At 38.0% G+C, this 17,541-nt stretch overlaps 1 protein-coding gene across 1 annotated transcript in view; it reads left to right on the top strand.

The window, feature by feature from the left end:
- ASZ1 (ankyrin repeat, SAM and basic leucine zipper domain containing 1) overlaps positions 1-17,006 on the top strand; it is a 34,960-nt gene extending 17,954 nt beyond the window's left edge. The window contains exons 5-13 of the mRNA XM_054078658.1: positions 512-623; positions 889-1,023; positions 3,379-3,491; positions 4,811-4,886; positions 5,243-5,299; positions 9,237-9,349; positions 14,302-14,407; positions 14,833-14,949; positions 16,738-17,006. Coding sequence (XP_053934633.1) covers positions 512-623; positions 889-1,023; positions 3,379-3,491; positions 4,811-4,886; positions 5,243-5,299; positions 9,237-9,349; positions 14,302-14,407; positions 14,833-14,949; positions 16,738-16,881 — 973 coding nt within the window. The 3' untranslated portion in view covers positions 16,882-17,006. The remainder of the gene's footprint in view (positions 1-511; positions 624-888; positions 1,024-3,378; positions 3,492-4,810; positions 4,887-5,242; positions 5,300-9,236; positions 9,350-14,301; positions 14,408-14,832; positions 14,950-16,737) is intronic.
- Positions 17,007-17,541: the final 535 nt, after the last annotated feature.

Genomic DNA, 17,541 nt, shown 5'->3' with positions numbered 1-17,541 from the left:
GCTGCTGGGTCTGGGGTAGCAGCAGGATGGTCTGTCTTTAAAAACTGGTTTTGTGTAGTTGAGAGCCAAACCAGAAATAGTTTAATCAAGTTATCTCATAGCTGGGATGTGTTATTTTGAATGCACTACTTTAGTTTGGAGGTGATAAAAATTGGTATTTTTTTTAACTTTTTTCTCCCAGAAGTATTGTAAGTATATTCTGAACTCCTGGAAGAGACTTGTTTAGTTGCCTCTAAGTTTCCTTTGCGTGAAGAATTTCATTTCAGTCAGGAAATAAATCAGTTAAAATACTTTACAGATGCTAACTGGACATAAATGTGTCCCTGAATCTGTACATTCTGTTAACCTGACCCTTGTGCTGAAGCATGGATGTGGTGTCTTGGATGTTCATCCTCTGCTTAGTTCTTCTGTAGAACAGACGATTTTTACCGAATTGAGGTGCTGTACTTGATAATGCAGTTGGATTTAGATATCTTGAAATAATATTTTTGCCTATCCCCTTCTCTTTCAGGAGGCAAATGACTCCACTGATGTATGCAGCTAAGAAGGGCTATCCTAAGGTTGTTGCTCTTCTTGTTGCTAATGGATCACACATAAATGCCCAAGATGAAAACGGATATTCAGTGAGTGATTTACTTCTGTGTGTTGGAATTAATGATGCAAATGTTGAAAAGCAAGAACTCACAAACTTGTTTTGAAGTACAACTTCATCAAAAATACTCACTGGTATATTTTTCTGCTTTAACGCCACTTCAAGATTGTTTTGCATTACTTGTCTTTGTCTCCAGATTCTGCCATATAAGAGCTTGTGAAGGCTGCGTTATTGTTTGAACCTCTGTTCTTTTCTGCTCCATATATAAACTTGGTTTACAAAGTTATTCTTTGCAGGCATTAATATGGGCTGCACAGCTTGGACATAAAAATGTAGTCTTTAAGCTGCTTGAGCTGGGAGCTGACAAAAATCTACAAACTAAGGATGAGAAAACAGCAGCAGAACTAGCAAAACTCAATAGACATTTAGAGGTATTTGATTTCATTTCTCTTTGAAGTGCAAATTCTGTGTTTTGTCTCAAAAATCTATTCATTAATTATATAGTTTTCTGTTGAAATATTACGTTATAACTAAATTACATCAGCTAGTTGAATACTTACGGTATTACGTCTATAGTATAAGCTATTTTCTGTTCTCCGAACTTCTCACAGAACTTTAAATGCTGTAAAGTTTTGGAAACTTTTTTTTTCAGAATCCTTGACTTTAGGTTTTCAAGTACAGTGCAAGGGCTTATTCATGTTAGTTATGTTGATATGAGAAGTAGAAAAATAATGTGGTGATTTTTCCTGTCTGCCAAAGTGTGTAAGAGAATGTATAAAATTAATTTGCAAGGTATAGTTTCTGATTGAATTTGGAAGTGAAAAGGCTGAAGATAAAAAGGGGTGGAGTTGTTATTGGCGACCTTCCAAATCCGCTGTCAAGAGGGAAAAAGTTGTAAAATAATGTATATTGGTCATCAGATCATTAGAAGAGCAGCCAAATATATGTGAAGAGAGAGCTGCTGAAATATATATTCTAAAATGAATCTGATTACTGATGTTACCAAATGATGCAGTGTGGATCAATCGGACCAGATTTCTGTGCATTTTGCTTTGAGTTGCTCTTACCAATGATGTGGCTTTTTTTGCAGTGACTCTTCAGAAATATATGTGAATTGTAATTCAGTTTACAGCCCTCCCTCCCTCCTGTTGGACTCCAGGGCTTGGCAGGAGCAAAAATGATAACTATGCGCAAAGCTGTCAGTGTAGACTACCAAGATCAGTCTCTGATGCTCCGTGATCTGTTAGCTCAGGTTACGAAAAGGGGCAACAAATGCTTTCTGCCTTTGATAAATGACTTGTTCAGCAGGCTACAGCCGTATAATCTTATAACACGACTTTGACATAGAGGGAATACAGGCTTCTCACACTTGAGAGGTGGGTCTTGCCTCTTGACCTGTGAAGCGCCAACTTTCACACAGTTACTGCAAAGTCTTGCAGGAGGTATTGAGATATTTAATGGTCATGAGCTTCTTCCAGCTTGGGTGTCTGCCCTTGAGGCTGTTGACAACCCCTTGGGTTCTCATATAGACTGCAGAAATTGTGTCTGGGAGAGATGTTTTTCTTGCATGTTGGTTTGGCTGGAAGGACCTTATTTTTATTCCTTAACAGCCTGCATGGTGCTTTGTTTCAGGTTTGTGACCAAAACGGAGTTGCTAATGCACCAGTACTTTAGCTGTTGCTGAGCAGTGCTTGTGCATCATCAAAGCTTTCTCTGTTTTCCAGTCTGCCTACCACCCCAGCAAGTTGTCTGGGTGTGAGCAGGATTTTGGCGGGGGGGGCACAACCCAGACAGCTGACTCCAGCTGACCTAAGGGATATTCCTTAGCACATAACGTCATGCTCAGCCATTAAATTGTCAGGGGAGTTTTTCCGAAGTGGCCATTGCTTGGAGACTGACTGGGAATTGGTCTGATAGCGAGAGGTGGTCAGTGATTGCCTTTGCATCACTCCAAGGTTTGAGGGTTTTTTTCCCCCTTCGTTTATTGAACTGTATGTATCCCAACACAATGATTTCTTCTCACTTTTACCTTTCTTGTTCTTGAGCATCCTGCTGGAGGAGAGCGAGTAACTGACTGAGGAGAGGCTTATTTGCCAGCCAGGATCAACCCACCACACATATACATATGTATTTTATATATAAAACTGGCTAATCACCTGAATTTCAGGAAGGTGGTTTCACAATTCCTTTTGGCTTATTGAGGTTGTACTTGTTCTGCTGGATTTTCTGCTATCTGAAATCTCACATAGGGGCAATTCAGTTTCTGGAATCCATCGCTGATGGCATAGTGATATCTGGCAGAAGGTTTGCTTCTTTAATCAGTTGAAAGAATCCCTGTCTGTCAGATATAGTTAACTTAGATCGACAATTGTAAATTGCTAAATATTGGGTCCCTACGTGCACTGGAAATGGAGACATTAAAATAGTCATAAACCTCATGGTCTTTAGGCAACGTATTCCTGTGACTATGTAGAACTCTTGTCTACAAACCACAGAAATGAGTATGTTGGTGTATTGCTGCTTTGGTAGTGACAGCTGCTAACTTTTTTAGACTATGTTATATATACTGTTCTGCATCAGGTCATCATTGTGCTGGAATTTGGTTAATTCAGAAATGCTCTGGATAAACTCTGTAGGCTTAGTCTTAACTCCTTGCTTTAGAGCAGTGGCATGTTGCATGTTCCCTGTAAGTAGTAATTTATGATAGTTCCTTGTAGTCTTACTCCTGTGTATTGCCTTATGCATTTTGAATTTGAATAGTAATTAAATCGTTTTGGCTCTTCCAGATTTATAGTTTACTCTCTTTGGCTGCAAATCACTTGCAAGGGAGATACTGTGAAATGATGAAGCAAGAGGCTATCTACAGTCTTGCATCAGCTGTCCCCGACCAGAGAACTGGGTAAATACAGTCATAGTGGGTTTTTTTTAGCTTGTAAACATTCCTAAGAGATTTTTTGTTCATATCGATGATTAAGTTGTACTGATGTATACTGTGTATTGTTTGGAGTGCTACCAAGAGTCCACAGTAAGTATATTAATGTACTATTAATTTTTCAATCTTGCCAAGTTCATTTGTATTATAAACAAAGAGCATGCTCTAGATCGTTCCTTCATCTCACTTGGTGTAAGGTATGGTAGAGACAGGATCCAATGTCACTTCACTTCATTTCAGCTCTTTTAAATTTGTATGCTCCCCTGTGGATGCTCCTTCTTGCACAGTTGTCTTCATTTGACATTAAATTTTTGATGCTTTCACTGAATGCCTGTTCCGTGCTACCAGGAAGAGCTATGCACTTTTTTTTCTCCATATATGACAGTCAGAATTAAGTATAAACACCAGCTAAGCTCTAGAATTTGCATAGCATGCCCCGACCTTGAAGCTTGCAGATTTCATGTGACTGAAATCAGCCCCTGCTTCAGCAACTTCAAACATCTCTCATATGGTTTTGTCTCAGAATGTCTTGGCTAAGAAAACCTCAACAAACCATCCACTTGCCATCCTGAGCTTGAACTGCGTGCACTTGAGAAGACAGTTTCCAGTGCCAGTAGTCTGTTCGGGTTGATGAGGTTGATTCTTCATGTCCCTGCTCAGCCAGGTCATGCTGAATTTGAAATGCCACCATTAGACTGATGGCAGTTCACTGGGTAGCAGTTCACATTGAGTTAGTCTTAGTCTTAGACAGAGTGCCTCAGTGCAGACAAACCCTTACCAGGTTCTGTTGCTAGGTGAATGTATACATCATTAGATTTTTATTCCGTAGTGCTTCGGCCACAATCATATTAGAGGTACTTGGAGCAGAGAGGTGAAGGCTTTGCATCTTAAAATTGGTTGTCTATGCTGTCGTCTTTGTTCTTGCATCTTACTGCTAGTAGATACTGGAAGCCATTGTTCTGGGTGTGTCTCTGCATCTACAAACCAGGTCTCCTGTGGGATCTAGCCATTCCTTGAGGATCATCTTTTGAGTCCCTGTGTACTTGCCATGAAGGTGATAATCTTTTAAATAAAATTGATCTTCTGGTACTCTTCAAAGACTCATACTCCTAAATAGCGCCTGTATTTAATGACCTCAGTTTTAGAACAGATCCCTCCCTTTTTGTAATGGGTTTAGGTTATTTAGGAAGTTCACAGGCTTTTTCTGGTATAAGGAAATAAACTAGCACTATGCAGCTGTTGATTTCCAATGTTTTCATTTCAAATCTTATTAATTATACTTACAGTTCCTATTCAGCTTTTGATGACGTGGAAGTGTTTTTACATGGTGTTGGTCTAGAACACATAGTAGGATTGTTGAAGGTAAGTTTGTGGTATGTGTGCTATCTGTAAAGTAAACCATGAAAAGAAAATGCACCTGCAGCATAAAAAAAAAGTTCTATCACTATTACTGTATTAATTCAAATTGATTCATTAAACAGTAGTTTTTTACCAAGTGTTAAGTTAAACTGCAGTGGACTGGATTGCTTTGCTTTATTTTGATTATTAGTCACAGCGTGGTATTTTTAAACTAGAGAATTCCTTTTGTTATTTTGATAATGTTGTGTAGCTGGTTTTGGTTTTGAAAACTGAAGTAAAACATAAGTGAAAAAAACTGAATGAAAACAGTGTTTTCTTCTGGAACTCTTTGATGACAGAAAGCCCTTTGTTTTATACAGGAAAAAGATGTAACTTTAAGACAGCTTCTGATGATGCAAAAAGATGACTTGATAGAGGTCAGTATATTACTTTAGAGCTTAATTTAGTTCTCTCCTCTTTCTTAAATGTTTTGAATGTCTTAACTTCTCTTCAGAAACATATAACTTTGTAAGAACTTTTTTTAAGATCTGTTTTAAGAATATTCTGCAATTTCTTGAATTTTAATGTGAATATAGACCTTTTATAAAGTGTGTAATCTCACAGATCAGCCTTGAATTCTGAGAGTTGAATTCTTGCATCTTTCGCTTCGTAGTCAGATCTAGGCAGAAAAGTCCTCAGTATTTCTTTCCTGCAATGTTGTGGGAGTTGGGGCGAGCAGGAAATACTTCCTTTTTAGACCAGTTCTTACCTTTTTTAGTTCATAAGTATGTTTTCCCTGAAAGGAAATCAGTGCTAGGATTAGCAGTGAATGATCCTGAACAACTACTTTAAATCTGTTCCTCAATTGTGAGGTGATAATTTCTGTTGGAAAAACAAGAGCTCTCTTTACATTGTGGAATCTCATATCCCACACAGGTTTATAAAACTAACTGTTTACTGCAGCTAGGAGGGTTGGTATTTTGCTGTTATCCAGTACTAAGTGATGCATTATTAGAAGGTTTGTGTTCCCAGTTGAGAGGGTGGTTGCTTTTTCTTAGTCTTTGCTAAAATTGTTCCTGTGGGAAAGGAAAGACTCCCTGTGCTAACAGGAGGATGCCATAATAAAATCCAGCTATAAGAGTCTTCTTTGAACAGTACAAGTACTTCAGGCCGGAGGATTCTTCTGAGCACACAGTACCTGGTCTGGGATACCAGAGATGCCGCCTTAAAATAGCTCTTTCAGGCCTGGTCCCTCTTACCGATACCTAGCTATGTCCAGTGTCAATTTTCCCCCCACCCTGTTCTGGTACCAAGGAGGCCTGTGTTCTGGCATCTGGAACCAGCGTTTGCAAACAGATGTTAACATTGCTCGAGAGTCGATGTCACAAGGTTGTCTTGCTTTGAAGTTCTGTCTTGTAACTGAGTGAGTTTCTGTGTTTTGGCAGAGCTCAGGGTAATTCTGTATTCTCAGAGGATGCACGTATAGGGAACTTCATTGAAGAGATTTTTAAGAGTTCACTTGGACCTACTGCTTCCTAACAAGGGAAGGAGGAAGAGAAGGCACTGATCTCTTCTCTCTAGTGACCACTGATAGGACCAAAGAGAATGGCAGGAAGATGTGCCACTTCACTCAGAAGGTGGTGGAGCACTGGAACAGGCTCCTCAGGGAAGCAGTCATGGGGCCAAGCCTAACAATATTCAAGAAGCATTTGGACAATGCACTTGAACACATGGTGTAAATTTGAAGGTTGTCCTGTGCAGGGATGGGAGTTGGACTCAATGATCCTTGTGAATCTCTTCCAACTCAGGTCATTCAGTAATTCTGTAAATAATATTATGAGGCATGTCAGCATGTTCTGATGTAACTGTTTTTCTGAAGTCTCAGGACTGTGCCCATTAAATAAGCATCTTAGTGTGGGCTTTTATGTATCCTAAAGCCCCTGATGATAGGAGTTATGCTCTTAAAGGAGGTTTTCATGGCTTTCTTCTCATCATTGTGTGAGCTGCTGTCTTGGTTGTGATTGCATTAAAGTAAGGTCTGAGTACGTGTTCATATCAATTGCCTTTTTTGATGTTGAAATTGTTACTTGGTTTTGTCTGGGGGACATTTGGGGAATGGACAGTCATTGTGGACTTCAGTGAATGGCTAAGCCTTATGATTCCTTCACCAAAGAGGTATAATTTCACACAAACAGATAACTTCCATTTCAGTGTCTTAATGGGTTTGAGGCCCCCTGTTATAAAGAGGGCTTTTTTTGGCAAACTGAAATAAATATTTGGATCAGCCACTCTTGCATAGTAAGTGCGAAAGAACAGAATTGTTTTGCCTCTTAGCTCTGCAACAGCAGGAAACAGATCCAAGAAAATAAGCTGTGCGTTGTGCAGGGACATAAATTGATTAGTGAGTCTTCAGTGGAGAATTTAAAAAATGGCATAACGCTCCTGGCTTATTAGCACTTCATAAGTTATTCTGAATTTTTGATGCAGTCTAGTTTTAGAGGTGTACTAACAGTTTCTCCCCACGCTGCTGATAGAACAAATCTAATCTGCTTCCTCGTAACTCCAGAGTTGAAAGTTTTTACTGTGATGGCAGATCTTCAACTAACAGCCAGCTATTTTAAAGAGCCTGGATCTTATTACTACAAAGATTAATGATGACCTCTGATGGATTCCTGTGAGCCAAGCTGCCTTGTATCCAGAGAACCAGGGAGAAATCTTGTCACTAACATGATACACTTTCCTCCATCAAACAATATCAGAAAGATATTTTCTTTGTAAATACCTTTATCTGTATTCTACAACAGAGCCTAAACAATGACTCTTTCAAGCTGAAGTCCTTGCATTCCTTAAGCTTATAAACTGTTCCATACTGAGACAAGTCTGTTCAATATACCAAAACATGTCTATTCAACATTTGGAGGGGTTTGTCTGATTTTGTGCTACTCATAATACTTGCATCTTTTTTGTCTGCTTTTTTTTGAGCATGTCTTTTGCAAGACAGCAGTAGAAGTAATTTTACTTCTACATGCATTTAGGACTAAGAAGGTTCCTTTCTCTCAGGTTTATTAGTTTGGAATAAGAGAAATTGGCATCCTATTCTGGATTTGAGAATACATAATGAAAAGCTGAAGCATCAAAATTAAAAAGATAACCCAGAATTTTACCTTCATCATTAGAGAATTATCTGATCTGTTTGCTTCCATATCACAGTTCCAGGACTCTCCTTCCTCTGCCCTGTGGCACATTGAATGTGCCACAGAAGCACTTTCATTTTTACAGATGGACTTTTTTTTTTTCTTTTAGCATTCTGCAAGAAAATTCTTAGCCAAGGACTTAAGTATGAGTTAAACTTTAATATGAGATTGTTGATGGAGAACATAGCTGACAATGTTTTCTGTTTCATGCATCTCTTGGAGAATCTCAGTTACGTAGTGTATATCTTCTTAAGAAAATTGTGCTTTACTTTAGCAAAAAAAAAATACAAAAAGCCTTGAATGCTTTAGAACTTTTGTGTTATTTGCAGTATTAGCCAAGGGTAGAGAATATAAACTAATTTGAGTTTAGGGACAGTATAAGCTGGTGTCAAAGTAGTATTCAGAGTTGCTTTTAATTTGGGGTGAAGAATTTATTCTGAGTTTATAAATATGCTGTCCTTCAGATATATAAAAAGGCTGCTTTTACAGGCTGTTTTATGGTAGAAACATTCAGCTGAATGTGTTTTTTAACATTTCATGATGTCTCTCTCTACAGTTTTCTGATCATTTGGGTGTGTGGAGGTAGCATGAAGCAACTAGATTTCTTTGTAGATGTAATTTATTTTTAAAATGAGATTCTAGAAGAAAATAAGATTTTAAAATAGGTATTGTAGTTTATGAGACCATTTTTTCTAGCTGGAAAAAATACACAAAAGCTTGTAAAAGCCCCTCTTAAAATCTGTCCTCTTCCTGTAAAGTTCTCCATTTGATGCTGATTTAATAGTTTCCATTCTTTTTTCCTGAGTTAATGCTGTACCATCGTCATAATGATTCGTTATTTTGCTATAAGAGATGACTAAGATGAATCTGAAATAGATGAGCGTAACACCCTAACAACACTGGGGCACTTATAAAAACTGCTGTTAATTTTTTTTAATACATCTTAAGCAGATTTTCTGAATATCCTATGCAGTCTCAGTTTGGCTCTTCCCCAGTTCTTGTAATTTTATTTTGCATCGTTGAATAACTTCTGTGGTTATTTTTCCTTTGGCAGTTGTATGCATTGTAGTTGGTTGCAATAACTTTGTTTGACCTTTAATAATTAGAAGCTTGCACAATAAATAATACTGTACTGTTATGTCTAACAAGTATTAAACTTATATTTGTAATTCAAGTTTAGATTGGCATTACAAATCCTGGAGATCAACAGAAACTTCTAGATGTTACTAACGAGCTACAAGTGGAAGAAAGAAGAATTGGAGACCTCTCTGAAGTGATGAAGCTGGAATTGAGGTATTAACCGTATATCTAAGGAAATGGAAGTGAAATAGGAACTATTTAAGGTGACTGCATTGCTTTCTATTGCTCAAAGGTAAAATTCTCTCACATCTTATCCCATGCATACTCCCACGTTAACGAGAGTATGCCATTTAGAGGATTATGAGGGCTGGTGGTAGGTGTGTTTTGTACAAAGAAAGTCAGAAACATAGATTCCTGTTGTGGGAATCTGTTCATGGGTTATTTTGTCATTATATGCCATTACTTTGGCCATCTTTTTGAGTGGTGAATTCTTTCTTTGTACTTTAAGAGTTTCATGGCCTTGCTGTACAGGGTTTTCATACCTTGTGCTCGTATCATAAAGTCTGAAACTGACTTCTTGGTCTCCAGTATGAACTCATTCTGTAATTTCTCTGATAGGATTCAGTGAGCAGATTTTGTTATTTCTCCATGGAAGTGAGATCTTGCCCTCCTTGCTTCTCTATGCTTCAAGTGTCGTAGACCCTTACAGATCCGGCATGATGTGGTCTCTCTAATTCTCTGTTGTCTGTAAAAAACACAGGCTCTGTTAGTCCTGCAATCAAATTTGTCTTAAATCATAAATGTGACTTCTGTATAGGTTCAGGGTTTTTTCCTAAGCACTGGTAGAGCACTTCACACATCCAGCACAGAAAGAAGAATGAAGGCTATAGCAAGTGCAAAGGTGTCTTAAGATTTCTTAAACCTTTTATCCTCTATTTTGTTGTGTAAATATCTTTCTTCTAGAAGAGAGACCTAGACTTGAATTTAGATCCTGCATTTATATCTTTCCTCTTTTTAGTTCACAGAACTGTAGAAATAGTCCTCCTGAAAATAGCATTAGTTTGATACTTTAATTTGCAAAAGTTTTAGAAATGGGCTCTGACAGAAGACTGTGGCTTGCCTTTCAGAGGCTTTAGCCAGTTGAACTGTGTGTGTTTAACTTGGAACAGACTGGCTTGGAGGTACTGCTCCTTATTCATACCATAGCTGCATCACAAGTAAGTTAGGTTTTCTGTTCTTCTTTCTTTCTTCCCAGTCCCACCACCATTTGCATAGGATTGTGTGGCCTTATTTGCAGTGTCCTGGCTGAAAAGAACTCCCCCATACACCCAGTTCGCTCTGTGAATAACTTCGTATCATCTAGAAAATAAGGTTTCAGTACCTTTTTAAGGTGTGCTTACCTCCCTCTTGACTAGTGACCAGACAGCTGTGCTGCTACTCTGTCAGATGCACTGGGGAGAGCTGTCTGCATTATTTAGGTACTGTAAGGCTGGACTCTTCATGAGTGACATTGTTCACTGGGCTGAAGAATGTGCTTGCGTTCAAGTTCATTCTCTATGTCACCATCCTTTGGAGGCTGTGGAATCGCACTGGCACTGTCTGTTAGCAGTCATGTTGTGATGTGGTCTTGCCATTCTTATGTACACTGATTGCTCCTGATGCTAGCACTATGCCTGTGTCTGTATCCCTTACTGTGTTTATACAAAAGAGGCTTTGCAGCCTGCTTTAGGTACGTTTTCGCAGCATGATGCAGCGTTTGAGCTGTGGGATGTGGGAGGACACGCGAGGCATTCGAGGAAGCTCTTGAAAGGCTGAAGTGGTCTGGTTGAGCAGGTTGTTCATGTCCTAATACAGGACCTTGATGCTGCTTCTAGTCTGTAAGACAATTTCTCCATCAAAAGCAAGTATCTATGTAGTTCCAGAAGAGAACCCAGGTGCACAACAGTACCTGTACTGTAAGACTGAAGAACTAAAGTTCCAGTACACAAGAGGGTACAAACCAGTATGATATGGATGCACCATAAATACTCTGGACTGCACCTGAGCAGTTAGTATTAGAATAGAGGCTTTGCTGCTGAGCTGAGGTAGTAGGCCAGGCCTACTGGGTGTCTAGCTGTCCAAGTCAGGCACCTTTAGAAAGGGGTGTTGACTCTTCAACAGCGGTTAATTAGCTGCAGCTTAAGAGGACTTCGCCCAGTTTAAGCTTCATGCATTTTTATGCCAGAAATAGATGTTTTTTTCAGATTAGTCCATTGTGGTGTTTAGTTTATACAGTCAAACCGAGGGAATAAGTGGAGAAATACAAAACAATACAATAAAACACAGTACAGTCTCACACGCCATTGACACATGGAATTCTTAGTACAGTATGGTTTCAGGTCATATGTATTTCTCTAAACCAGAAAATGACTGATTGATTTGAGATTGAAATACACAAAATATGACAGCATTTCAGTTATGGCTAGCACTGCATAACTTTCTAGAAAATGGCTTGACATGTATTCTAGGAATCTGACCTTGAGTCTAAAATCATAGGCTATGTTTACATGCTATTATATAAAGATTTTACTTCCCACTTGTTCGAAGTCACTCTGTGAGAAGGAAAATCAGTCATTAAGTCATAGAAAAACTAACATAGTAGAAAATGTTGAATTGATTGATTATAAACTCACAGAGTGTCTATTTCTGTTTAGCCACTGGTGTTTTGACAGCCGTTAATTCTTCTAAAAAGTGATTATTTTTTTAAAAAAAAGTTATTTCCATTTGCAAATATAAGAGCATGTCACTGCAACAGATATAAAATTTATATGGAAATGTTTTTTTTAGAACTATTGCTGTTACAATGAAGTATGAGAAGTATACATATTTTTCTTTTCCTTTTTATTTCCTCTGTATTTCATGCCCGTGATGTATGTTATTTTTGCTGAGGATCCTTCCAGAATTCCAAAAAATAATTCTCTTTATCACAAAACACAGAAGGTACCATAACTGATCCTAGCCAGCTAAAAAGTCATCTTTAAGTAGAAGGAAATTTTCGTGAGCGTGGTTTGGCTGTATTAAAGTGGGAGAAACTGTCAGATTTTCTCCAGATATGATTGTTTTGTTTAGTGTTTGGATTTTTTTTACCCTAAATATTTAGTTCAGTTATATTGCTTTCAAACAAGTGGTAACTTATTTTATAAAAACAATATAATAACCCTTTCTACTTCCTCATCTCCATAAAAAGGTATCAACAGACTTGAGTTTTAACCTCCAGCATCCCTGTTAATGCTTCTATAGATTTCTGGTTTAAGTGTTAGAAGTCTTAACAGTTCAGCAGTGTTGTGTATCATGGATGTACTGAGGAGTGGTAGAAACTCTGGTAATTAACCATCTTGTGCCAAAGTTGAAGACAATGCTCTATGGGCTAAATTCAGTCTCTGTTTAGATACTTGCACCATACTGGCATGTGGCTTAGTTTAGCTGCTTGGCAAATTTCGTTATGCCTTTTTGCCACCAGAAGCAGCAGCACGGTGGTGCAAGTATGCCGCATTTAGGTTTGGTAGCAGATTGCCCTACGGGAAGGAGAAATGTTTGGGTCTAAATTAATTTATTCAGATTCTTCCATTAATATAACAAGAAGTCCCGCAATAGGAACTTAAAATCTTAGAATGATTTGGGTTAGAAGGGGCCTTAAAGAACACTCAATTCCAACGCTCCTGCCATGGGCAGGGATGCCTTCCACTACATCAGAGTGCTCAAGGCTCCATCCAATCTGGCTTTGTACACTGCCCGGAAGGGGGACATCCCTGGGCAACCTGTTCCAGCGCGTCATGACCTCATTGTGAAGAATTTCTTCTTTGTGTCTCATCTAAATCTTCCCTCTTCCAATTTGAAGCCATCCACCCTCGTCCTATCACTACATGCGTCTGTAAAATGTCTCTCCCCATCTTTCTTATAGGCCCTCTTTAGGTACTGGAAGGCCTCTATAAGATCGCCAAGGCCTCTATACAGTCTCCTTAAAATTGTCTCTTATTTTGACCTTGCTTGTTATTCACCTGAATGGCTTATAGCCAGTAGAAACTTTTCTGCTGGAGATGCAGGCACTTCTCGGCAGTTTAAGATTTTGAGAGCTTACTCTGTAAAAACAAATGGATGATCTTCTTCCTTGCCCCTTCTTCTCTGCTCGATCAATGCTAACAACTTTCTGGCCAGCACCATGACTTAAAATTAACACTCTCTGCTGAAGCTTCCAGTATAATACATTGAGTCAGTGTCACGTGGAAGCTCTGAGAACTTAGCATTGAAATTAGTCTGTTAAATTTTTCTATCCTTTTCTCCACTCTGTGGAGATACTGATCTAGCTAATTGTTAAAGTAGTCTTCCTGCTTCTGTTTGAGCACCAAGTATGAATTTTCTTTGAAGTAGGTAATATCAGATATTTTAGGCTTTAAGAAATATACTTCCTGATCCAGGGGGCAAGTCAGTATTATTGGATTCTTTTTTTTTTTTTCCACTGTGCTGGAGACCAAATGATTCTAACCTAATTATTTCAGCCCTAGCTCCAAAGTACAAACCAGATTTCCTCCCCACCCCCCACCATGTCTACTCAAAAATGCAAACTGCAGGTCAGGAATATTGATATGTCAGCACAAAAATGACTATAAATTCTCTGTTTCTGGTGTTGCAAGACTGATCTGTAGGCACATGTGCTTGGGAAAATGGTGTTTCAGTTACTACACATAGTGTTAAAAAATTACTTATGCAGCTGGTAATGAACTGTTCTCATTGGTAATATTGGATTGATGAGAGGTTGGAAACAGAAGTGGAGGTTAATAGAATGTTTCTGAAAAGCTTTTGGGTGACAGTTTTCCGGCTTCCAGTGTATTTTACTAGCTGAATATTACAGATAACTTAATGATTTGTTGTCCTTCCAAGGGAGGGCACAACGAACCAAAAACCAGCAAAACCCAACAAATGAAACGAAAATCTCACCAGCAAAACCTCGCTGGGACGTTAAATGTAGTGTTTAAATACTGTGTGTTAAAATGGCACTGGATTTTTTTTTTCTTCAATGAAACTGCATGTCTGACTTTCTAGCTAATGTTGGGTATGCGTAGATGATGTTCAGCTTGCAGAAAGTTACAGCCCTTAACAATTAATGGAATATTGTTTTATTTTTATAGTGAAGATGAAGTCCTCACATTTCTTCGGGACTTGAATAAAGAATGTAGCAAGCTGACAATTGCTGTGCAGACCGCAAATAAGCATTTCCTGAAAAATTCTCACAAGGTATTTGACCAAATTAAAAAAGATGGGTTTAGAGTATATTATTCTATTCTAGAATATTACTCTACATTGTAAAATGAAAAATATGACTACTCATCAGCCATCTTGATTATTATGTACTTAGATGCGTTCAATTTGCTTTCTCTAGAGGACACTTTAAATTATTTCAAAGCTTTTTAAAATTATTTCAGAGTTGAGCTGCACAATTGAAGGGGATAGATCTGTTTCTTTCTGTTTCTACTGATAGGGGAGTTAAGGTGACAGAAGGTTGCCACAAAGGCTGATGGAGACTAGTGTGCATAAATCATACAATGAAACCCCAGCATAAATGCAGTTACAGACTTTTTCTGATACTGTCTTTTATGATAGGTTAACTAAAGAATATTAAACTGTAATCTACAGTAACTCTGGCAAATAACTATTAACAGATGGTAATGTTGCAGTGGGCACCAACAGAGAGTTTTATTGAAGTGTACAAAGAATTGGTTTGCAGTATTGAGAACTTGAGAGGAGAAGTTATGAAACTAAAGGACCTGATGGAGAAGGTGGGTATGTGCGAGTGAGGCAAGTTAAATACAAGTTTCTCCGTGGAGCATTCTTCAGTGAAATGTTTTGTACCTTGGTCTGTCACAGGCTCTTTAGCTGTAACTTGGACTTTGCATCCACCTCTCTCCCTTTCCACAGACAGAATGAGAAATAATCTAGAATATTCCACAGCACTTAGACAGTCTCCAAGGGAAGGCACAGTGGATCTTTTTTTTCCTACGGCAGGAAAGAATTAGGTGGAATTGTGCTGTGCTCTTGGACAACCACCCTGGCATAAATGCAACTCTGAATACTTGCACTCTTGCTTCTTAATTAAGGAATCTTTTGTTTGGAATTATTGACTCACAAGGAAGATACTAAGGTTTTATGGATTGAATGGGAGGCATCCCAGATAACTCTGCAGAGTGACAAAAGAAGAGGGTGGGAGAGGTCAAGGCTAGATGTTAGCACCACATCAGTCATTCTCAAACCAACACAATGACACCCTCTTGTCAGATGGGGTCATTTTAAGTAATAGGCTAGTAAAAAGAATGGCCGCTGGGATAGTGTAAATGGAGCATCAGTGTCAGAAAGGAATCTGTTGCTGAACGAAGCCATGTGGAACTCAGACCTTGGGTATAATGCTACTAATGCAATTTCCTGCAGTTTAAGTAAATTTAATGTAATATAACAGCCTTCTCCCAATAAATCACTTAACACCAAATATATTCAAGAGGAAGATAGAGGTTGTGGCAAAGAACTTTTTAGCTATATGTGATCTGTTTTTTGCATATGCGAAAATGAATTGTATGTGTGCATTTGCCTCCTGAATGTGCAGATCAGTTACAAACACTGGTGGGGATCTGAGTTAGGTGCCACTTGACTTTGCTCTCATCTGTACTTAAGGTTTTATAGCTGTCAAGGTGAAGCAGAGCAGCTCTGTACCCAGTGTTAAACAGAGGTGTCAAACATTAGTGATCAAAATTGTTACATCAAAAATGTTTTATTAAAATACTGTAGTGTTTTTGTGAATTTCACTGATGAAGACTTTAATACAAAACGCTTTTGTGCTACTTAATTTATAATAAGGCAGTCTTGAATGAGTAGAGCACTGAAACATTTATTCTGAGAAGTGCCAATTTAAGTGAAGCAGTTAAACCTCTTAGATAATAAGTTTGTATGAATTCCCTTTAAATCATCTGATTGCTAAGCTTAGTCATTATAAGACTTGGCCAGCAGTACATGTTATGTCTGTAGCGTATAATTTCTGAAAGCACGATAAATGAGGTGGCCTCCCAGGCATGATAAACTAAGGTGGGGAATGGGAACTTAACTCTGGTGCACTTCATGACAAGGGTCCACTGAGCCTGTATTCAAACAGGCTTTTAAGGTACTTTTCACTCTCCCTTTAATTTCCAGGAAGTCTTATCTATTACATATTTAACTTGCTTTTTTAATGAACAGTTGTTTGAGTTAGATTTAGGTTAAGACATTTAATAATTGGAGTTTAAATGTGATGTTATTAGATTCTTGTAGTATCTATTAGCAGTGCACTTTACTCCTGAGGAATAAAGATTGTAAACAGTTTGTTTTTCTAATATGTATTATAGAATGATTAAGCGTCGAGTAAGATAAAGGTTGCATGCATCTCTTTCAGTTGAAGTAGGGCAGAGAAAGTGAGAAAGAAATAGTATCGGTCTTAGATGCATGCAGGTTCTTAGGACTGGATGCTTTATGACATACTTAAGAAGCATTTACACTGTTTTTTCTTTGTTGCACTTTCTACATGAACTTAATATCTGCCTCAGCAGGAACAGAAGAATGACCCCAGCCAAGTGAAACTTCCAGACAAAGCACACAGCTTGGAAAACAGATTAGTAAAAATGGGAGCAGTAGCATTGCTTGGGTTTGTTCTTTATTTTGGAACAAAGTTAGTAGTAAAGAAGACCTGACTTTAAGTTTAGCACTATGAATAGTTTTGGGAATACTTGGTTGCATTATGCTTCTATTCAGTATATGCAGCAGAGCCAGGCATGTGAAAATTTGTGTAGTTTCTCATCGTATCTGTAGTATTTGCATCCACTGGGTATTTTGATCTAGAAATAAAGTTATTAAAATTTAAACCTGCTGTGTTAGGACTTTATTTTCAAAGTTATTGTTGGTATGGACTGTAGGTCTAAAATCTTGTCAAAGCTGCTTTTCTCTTTTGGCATAAAGCTGAAATTATTGCTTACTAATTACTAGTTTGAATTTTACCTTTAGCTGTGGTTCAGAGATTAACATAGGCAAATAATTCTTGCATTACATTTGTATTTAAAATTATGATGCAGATGTGTTTTGGAGGTTGGAAGGGTTTAAAATATTTTGAGTATCTCATGCAATTTTATGTTGATAAAGATCTTCCCTCTTGCAATTTTTCATATGACTCTATCGTATGAAAAACTTCCTAGTGAGGAGTGTGGTTTCTTTCTTTGTCGCAATCACAGGACTGTGGAGATATTGTTACACGTTGCCTAAAAAGTCATTTCCTACTGAACTATGATACTCAAATTATGCCTGAAATATGTTTCCTCAGGGATACTTGCTTGTATTAAGAATTTCATCACATATAT

Source organism: Cuculus canorus, chromosome 1 (assembly GCF_017976375.1).
Source record: "Cuculus canorus isolate bCucCan1 chromosome 1, bCucCan1.pri, whole genome shotgun sequence".
NCBI lineage: Eukaryota > Metazoa > Chordata > Aves > Cuculiformes > Cuculidae > Cuculus > Cuculus canorus.
This window is presented reverse-complemented; position numbering and strand designations above follow the sequence as displayed.